Source organism: Microchirus variegatus (assembly GCF_963457635.1).
Source record: "Microchirus variegatus genome assembly, chromosome: 20".
In the NCBI taxonomy this organism is placed as follows: Eukaryota; Metazoa; Chordata; class Actinopteri; order Pleuronectiformes; family Soleidae; genus Microchirus; species Microchirus variegatus.
Window position 1 is genome coordinate 18,787,499 of NC_139821.1, and position 8,672 is coordinate 18,796,170.

Below are 8,672 nucleotides of genomic sequence, written 5' to 3' on the forward strand. Positions count from 1 at the left end.
AGCCCGTCTGTGTGTGTGTGTGCGCGAGTGTGTGTGTGTTTGATCCATGTATTCCATATATGGGCTTCTCTTTTCCTTTGTCCTTGATCTTTGTGTGATTTTTTTTTTTTTTAGTGACAAAATTACCTTGAACAGTCACCTGAAACTTTTCTACTGCAGATATAATCCAATGTATGCCCCGTCTTATTATTGTTATCACTTATTACATGTATTTTTTTTTTTTTTTTACCTCTTTCAAGTTGGGTTATACTGTTGGTGAGAATTGGATTTCCACTCCTGTTCCAAGTGGCTAATTTTTACTGTCTCAGACAAGACCGGGACCCTGAACACCTCGCAATCCATGCGGCCAAGATATTTCCTGTTACTTTGTCACTCCCGTTCTATGATCATATCCACTTGTACTGACTTTACCACACTTTTTGTCATAAGTATGGCTCAATACCACGACCTCAATATTCTGATATGAGTCTAATACTCACTTTTACATCTTTTAAACATCTAAGCTGTTAACATTGTGTGCTGATGTTTTTACCACCTACCCATTATCAGCCATTTAAAAATGTAACAAATTTATTCCAAATTTGATGCAGCTTGTAAAATTTTACAGTCCACTTAGTAAAGGGTAGTGGATCATATCATTTTTTATGTTTTTCTTTCTCCACTATCCCATCCAGCGATTTTTGACCAGTATTGGACTGATACCGAGAAAGTGTCATATTGGACCGATATCAATACCGAGTACTGAATCGGCTCGACCTCGATCAGGAGTACTTTAAAAATGTTGCAACACTATTCAAGAATGCTCGCGTGTTTTCCAGCACCTGCGAATTTCAAAAATAGAAAATAAATCCAGGACTTGCTAGAAATAATTTTGTTTTTTTAAATGCAGTGAGTTGAAAGGATTCAGTATTTGCAGTGTGAATTGTACAAATGATGCACATTTCAGATGTTTAACCTCTGCTGCAGCAGGTAGCAGATAACCCAACAGTGCCTTAAATTTGTGCTTTTTTAAAAAAATAAAAAAAGGAAAAAAAAAATACTGGCACTGCATTACTGAACAATGTACTGGATTTATTACATGGAAAAGTGGAAATGGTGAGCAAGTTCTGCCATAGATTTAGTTTTGTTAAAGTTTTTCCATCTTCAGATTTGATATTTTGTAGCAGTTTTGTTTCATATTAAACCAAATGCTTCTATTTATTTCTTCATTATTCTTTGAACAGCCATGGTGATGTACTATTGTAGTGTCACTATACCTAATACATGTGTCAAAAACATTATTTCATTAAGAATCGATCTTGCATCCACTTCCAAACAACTGTCAGGATGTGTTAAAATGGCAAAAATAAAGGGAACACTTAAATAAGCCAGTTGCATCACTGTTATCCATTTTGTTCTCCAGCAGAAAAGTGCACCTGCAACGTCTCACCTCACACTCACTGTTATGAGGCTGAATGTAAACGGCTGGATATGATGGCAACTCCTCCAGGCTTGTGCTTCACAACCATAAATACATCTTCAAGGATGTGTTCTTTTTCCTCTGATGTACTTTATGTAAGCAATGTACTTTGATATAACTGTAGTATGTACCATATATGCAGCTTTATTTCCATTGCATTGTATGTTTGGATTGACCAGACTCCCCTGACCTGCTAGCCAGAGGGAGGGAGGGAGGTGTGAAATACGAGACATTTAAAATTATAAGACATTTAATTGTAATTTGTCAGTTGTACACACGGCTCAAATTAAAGATTTATTAGGAGTTTTTACATTTGGTTTGTTGTGCTTTTCTGTCTGTTGAAAACCACAGTTGTTGAAGTTAGCCGTAGCTGTTAGCTTGGTAAACGTATTTTGCTGGGTAAAGTTACCCCTAGCTGTTAACTTGATAAACATTTATTTTTCTGAGTAGAGTTAGCCGCAGATGTTAGCTTTGTAAACATGTCTTTTACTAAGAGTGAAGTTAGCTTTAGCTGTTCGCTTGGTAAAGTTATGGAATGCAGTAACCACAACATACACTGTATTATTTCAGGATGTTTAAATGTATTGTAATTCTTTTTAAATTACATTCCACAATTTAATTTCAAAATGGCATTTTGAACTCTGATGTAACATTTGAGGTTTTTATGTTTTTTTGTGGAATGCAGAGTTTGTTTTAATTTTATCTACTAATTTTTATTCTACTTCGTCATTAGCTTAATGTGGTTGGTTAGCTAATTAGTTAGTGTCGTTGGCTAATGGTCCGGGATGTGACGAGACTGCTATTTGTGAGCTAACCGGAAGCGCAGCGCAGTCCTGACCATATTTGGATGTGTCCAGGTCGCCTGCTGTCATCCGATCCACGCACACACACACACACACAGAGATAGACACAAAAGCTAACAGGCTGTTGATGGACTCCGTGGCCTGATGAGGCGACGTTACACCGCCACATTATTGACACAACACTTGACACTTGTTCCCACAGCTCTGCTGCTACTGCTGCTGCTGCTGCTGCTGCATTCCCCCGGTATGTCTGACTTTTTCTGTTTAAGAGGGCCACAGTTCAGCATAGACCGTAACACATTGAGTATTTAACTCGTATTTTGTGTCGCGTGACCATGTATGTTCCAGAAAGCAACGCCGTTATTGTTATTTTTGGCTCGTGTGTCGCACACAGAAATGGCGGCTACAACGCCACACATTGTTGTTGTACAAAATATATCCAATAAGTAAAAGTATTATTTGTAGATTTTGTGAAGTGTAGCACGGTCGATTTAATAGTAATTTAACAGCCACAGAAAAGTAAGTAGTTTTTACGCATACTGTTGCGATGACGTCATGAAAACATACATTTCCGAGGCATTGACTTTATGATGTTTACATTTGTAGCATGATTGTGGACAGTGGTGTCAGTGGCTGCCACATAAGCTTTAGGTTAACCACAGAGGTGAAGACGGCATTGTGTTACACCATTACTGCTTCTCGAATTAGGCTGCGTGAGTACGGTGGCCGTGTGGTGCAAAACACAACAGCAAAAAAATTTTTTTTCACAAAAGTGAGTATTTCTAATATCAATTTGTAACAGGACGTGTCAAAATACAATGGAAAAAAAACATGTTAGCAAATTAGTTCATGCGTGCAGGAGTAATCAGACTATGACTCACATTATCCAGATATGTTAATATAACTGATACTAGCTCGATTTAGTCAGACTAATGTGTTAGCATGACATTAAGAAAACCAAATTGTCTTAGACTGACTAAAATCTGACCTTTAACATGCATGTAATACGCACTGATTGTCTACAGTATGGGTAACGCATGCTTTTCCTGCTAAAACATTAAAACATGGCTGCTTTGAAAAAGGCACAATTGGATGCTTTTTTTATGAGTTGTTGTGCTTATCTAATTTAAAAGTATTTTCACCACATGCCACCATGCATAAAGTATACATATACTGTATATGTATTTCCAGTATTTGTTGCACTTGCAGAGGAAGAAAGTTTCAGAATCACTGTTTTACCTATGGTCCAAATACTGTGTGGCCTCTCAGCAAAAAAGCATGTCAGGAATTGTTACCCTTTTTTGACATGGTGTTTGTCATATTTGTAGTTCAGTAATAAAACATGAGATCTTTTAGTTGCCCCTTGTGAATATAGTCACTCCTGACAACAGAAGGAGCTGTTATCATTTTTACATTGTTAGGTCAAATTTATTAGCATGCAACATGGATCTCTCTATAGCAGTTGACTTTATTTGTTATCAACTATTATTCGTAGCTTGCCACAGTTTTGAAACATAAGATAAAATGAGCCAGGAGAGGAGTCGGTGTGTGGAGCTGAAATGTCCACACCAGAAACACTGCCTTATAAGGCAGTCTTTCTTGAGCCTTTTATCACAAAGCTCATCGCAGAGTGAAATTCTCCTCTTGTATTTTTTTCTCTGTGAATATTCCTTTTGGTGACCCACATAAAATTAATATAGTTCCGCTGTATGGGGGTTATAAAATATTTAAAGGTCAGCACTGTGTGGGTGTGTCTGTCTGTGTGTCTCTCTCTTCAGTATGACTGTGTCTCATGGATGTCGTCCTCAGACGTGGGCTCATGGTGGCCCTGCACCGTGCTGTCAGCAGCAGATTCCGCCTCCCTGCACTGCGCGCCGCTCCTTTAGGTAGAGTAACCTGTTAGCTTAAACGCCATCGGCATTTTTTATTACTATGGTACCAACCAATCAAAAACATACTAAGCTACATTGTAACATCCAGGACATTGCTTCTGGAAGCATTGTCTATATAATGCTGTGTTTCCATCATGGTATGGTTCGGTTTGGTACGGTAACGTTTGGTTTGGAATGGTAAAGCCCTGGGTCAGGCTTGCGTTTTGTTTGAGAACAGTACTTGTACTTGGTAGGCGGGGTGTAGGCTGTGCCCGACGTCCACGTCCTGCTTGATTTGTCGCTGTTCTGACTCAACAAGATGCCAAGCTCCATCTGGACCGTATCACACCATTTTACTCTTCCACTTGGTGGAAACGGTTCAGTTTAACTATAGGGCTGTACCCTAAGGATCTGTACCATTTCACCCTTTGCTCCTAACACTTATGGTGCTTTTCCTTTATACAGTTCTAGCACTACTCCACTCTACTCAGTTTGGTATCAGTCACGTCGTCTTCCATTACAATATTACCTCCTCAACGTGGGCAGTTCGCTATAGCACGGCGACACAAACTGCTGTGACGTCTTTTTTAATACATGACACACACAAACTAGTAAGTAACTACAAGTAAAGCAGTCATTTTTGGTGTACTGAATCATTAGAATCAGTTAATTAAAAAGATTAGTTTCATACTTCCTGCCTGACACTCAGTCTGACATCGTCACTGAACTGAAATACGGCTGAGCGGGATCTACAGTTCGCAGTTGTTCGGTTTAAATCTTGTGTCGGACATCGCTCTCATGACTCTTCCAGTGAGAACTCACTGCCAATCAGTGGCTGGCAGTCTGATGCCACATTTTAGTATCGCCTCAGCTACTCAGAAGTAGAATTGAGCCAAGCCGTGTTATAAACACGTAGTGGAAAAGTGGGCTAAAAAAGTGCCTTTAGCACAACCCACCACTTTGCAGCTCTTTGTGTAGGCTTTGTGTTGATTCCTTCAATTCTTGTTGAGGTAGAGGGCCAGGGATATATATAATCCAAAGAGACTATAGTAACCGCCATAAAGCTAGCATTGGTTAGCATGTTGTTTATCTAAGCTACCCACATCAAAACTTGTTTGCAGTATTTTGTTCATACGATAAAGTTGTTCACCTGTATTACGAGATGTTTTCTTCCACCTTCCATGTCTCTGCTTTGATGCAAAAAAGCACTTAATAATGTGCCTGCTCACATGATAAAGTGTCACACTTGAAGGGGTTTGCTGGCACTATATTTTAACCACTTCTCCATGTAACTCAGTTCCATTTATGTATAAATATTGGTTGGTTCGATTTGGCACGCAAAAACGTGAACCATCGACTGTATATGAAAAAAAGTCTTCTATTTATTTGACAGGAACAAAACATTTTATTATAGTTCCAGAGAAGACGTGAAGCTAATATGCAGTACAAAGACTTGGTAGCTATTAGTCATTTTCAACTTCAATAACTGCAAATGCATGATGGTTAATTTAATAGATTAGTCATTGCAGCCCTACATATATCACAATACACATGCACATATACCATACAACTATTATAACACATATTTTGTGTGTGTTATACCTATATGTTTGGTGTCAGGTGGATTGGACCAATGCTGTGTTTACAGCAAACTTAAAGAACAACAGGGAAAGTTCTGTTTCCATGTGGATAAGGCTTAAATTTGGTTGTAGGTGTGAATGTGAGGGTAAATGGTCTGTGATAGGCTGCTGAGCTGTCTGCTGTCCTGTGTGATAAGTGGTATAGTTAGTGTAGCATGTGTGATGAAAGTATTGGTTGGTTGAGAAAGGATGTCACTCTTCTTTGTTTCTGTAGTAGTGACACACTGGCTGGTTTCTCCCTTTGACCTGAGAAATGTGGCATTAGATGGCAGCCTCTGCAAAGCAAGGCCTTTGCCTAAAGTATATATGAAAACCAAACTATTTTTAGTTTTTTTCATTGAAAATGATTATACAAACATAGTTACGGTTTGGGTAAAATGTGGGTAAACTGTTTAATTGTATGATTTTATCCTTTGGCTCATGAGTAACAGCACCTGTTTCTATGCTGCCTTTGGTTTGCTGGCTAGCTGAGATTTTTTTCTTAAAAATGTGTCTTACCTCAATGCAAAAAGTCATTGAAAATCTTTGCAACGTTTAATTAAAATTTGTCAAGAATGAAGTAGAGAAGGAGAACAGAAAGAAGAGCAAACTCCTGTTGTGAAGCTGCAGTACCACTGACAGAGAAAGAGGGCGATTGAGAGCAGCACTGTAGTTAAACCAGCTCTGTGTTTGTTTACAATTTGTCGTTAAACTGGCCAAAATGTTGAAAATGTCGCTTGTGTGCATGTTTGTGTGTTAATAACGGAGTGTTTCTGTACAAACAAACAAACATGGATTTTGGTATGTTAGGTTATGAGGTGTCATTGTGTTTTGTTTGTCTAGGTGTGTGAGACACGCGTGTCCATATTCCACACGCCACTTAAACATTGTCCTTCATACTCTGCGTGATTCCAGATTCCAAGGAGGAGCAGCTCTTTTCTTCCACATCTTGTCTCATCCTGTGTTGTCATGTGTTATTTCTCCCTCTGTCTGTCACCTTCATCCAGCTCCGTTCTCTCCTTGGTGTAGCCCTGCTGAGGGGGCTGCTTGTTTCTAGTGGTGGGTGGAGTGCCTCTGTCCAGCAGCCATGTCGGGCTTCAATCTGCTGCATCTAATAACCAAGAGTCAGCCTGTGACTCTGAAGTCCTGCAGTCTTCCCTCAGGTCCACTGACTGGCTGCTGTGTGCCTGCTGTGCTCTGCCTCTCTAAAGCCCTAACACTTGGCTGGTGTGTCAGCATGTCTTTACTGTTCCAGTCTTTGTGTTTGTTCACTGTAGAGGTCGACCCATGTATTTTTAAGGTTGATGGAATAAAGGGCCTTTCACCACACGCTGAACACAAGACCAACAACCATTCACTCTCACATTCACACCTACAGTATGTTTACAATTAACCTCTCTATGATTTTGCATCCAAGAGTTGCGTCCAAGTTGTTTTTGATATTAATCATCACATATGTACAGCAAAAGTGGTCCTTAAATTGGCAAATAAAGCCTTGACCCATTATTTGTGCTTGGCAGTTAGTACTAGCAACCATGCCTATAGAGTCTCCATGCAGAACAGTGATGTGCATCTCCACATGATGGTGGAGACAGCGCCACATTGATTTGGCTAAAATGATTAATTGGTCGACCTCTAGATCACAGTGATGTGAGCTGTTTTTGGCTAATCCCCCACTTTTGAGTTGAGTTTTTCTTTGTACTTTTTATAAATTCTGGTTGAACCCTTTTTATATTGGATCCAGTTCTGCAGCTCCAAACTGGATCTAATCCAAACCGGGCTCAATATTGTTAGGTAGTATGTTTTAGGGCTGCACAGAGGGAGTTGATGCTGGTTAAGTTTGATCGACATGTTTAATTTGACAGTTTTGGCCTGGAAGGTGCATCTCTACATCTCAAAGTAAAACTTGCACCTCTGAATGAAAACTGTCAGAGCTTTGCATTTAGTTTTAGCTGGTCTGTGCTGCCCTCTGCTGGACAACACTAAAACAACCCCTTGGTGTGTTCTTTATTTTGTGATTTGATTTTAACATAACATGATAACACAAAAGATGTACAATATTTGGCCACACGCAACAGACTCCTTTCTTTGTTTCAATTAGTTTTATTTATATATATAATGTTAAATATCACTTTATTCTATTCTATTCTACTAACAACCGTTTTGCACATGAAGCTGCCTTCAGAATGTGAACTATTTGTGCCAAAGTTAAAACATTTATACAGCATTTGCCAGTAGGGAAGAAAATCACTTTTACTTCTGCATCACTAATTCTTCTAATTATCACTCATTCTTACCATTTTAGTGCGATTACGTTCACCAACAATTGCTTACACATCCATGAGGTTGCCATGTTTTGTGGTCACTTGACCCCATTACAAGCATCTGCAATACTGCTGCAACAATGAATCGATTAATTGAATACTAATCGATTACTAAATTAATCGCCTACTATGTGTTTAAAAAACTATATCTCTGAGTTTTCAGCTTCTTAAATGTGCGCCGTATTACAAAGAAATCATTACAATTGAATACTTTTGATCGTGGACAATACAGGACCTTTGAGAACATTGTTATTTGGATTGTTGTTGGATGTTTTGTGGATTAAACGACTAATCGGTTAATTGAGGAGGTAATCAACAGATTGATCGATTATGAAACTAATCGTTAGTTGCGGCCCTTGTATGGAACATTGAAATGTAGATACAAAAATACCTTCTTTTTTTAATGTTATGCTCAAAATAGAGTTATTCAAACCGTAACACAAACTGCTTTGTTTAGACACACTCATGATTTGCACACACAGACACTAACAATAGCGCCTCCAGTGGTTAAAAAGTCCTAACTGTACGTTTTGTTTTGCTTTTTCGAAAGGTGTATATAAGCATCTGTAGCTTTCCTCACTTGTTGCTTAGATGAA

General features: G+C 38.8%; 1 protein-coding gene across 2 annotated transcripts in view; it reads left to right on the forward strand.

Annotated features, from left to right (window-relative positions):
* Positions 1–2,359: 2,359 nt before the first annotated feature.
* Positions 2,360–8,672, forward strand: part of msrb3 (methionine sulfoxide reductase B3) — a 10,843-nt gene continuing 4,530 nt past the window's right edge. The window contains exons 1-2 of one of the 2 annotated variants that reach the window (XM_083906634.1): positions 2,364–2,506; positions 6,760–6,915. In XM_083906634.1, the coding sequence (XP_083762760.1) occupies positions 6,840–6,915 (76 nt within the window). In that variant the 5' untranslated portion in view covers positions 2,364–2,506; positions 6,760–6,839. Of the gene's footprint in view, positions 2,507–6,759; positions 6,916–8,672 lie in introns of both variants that reach the window. The other variant, XM_083906633.1, reaches the window with a different exon arrangement.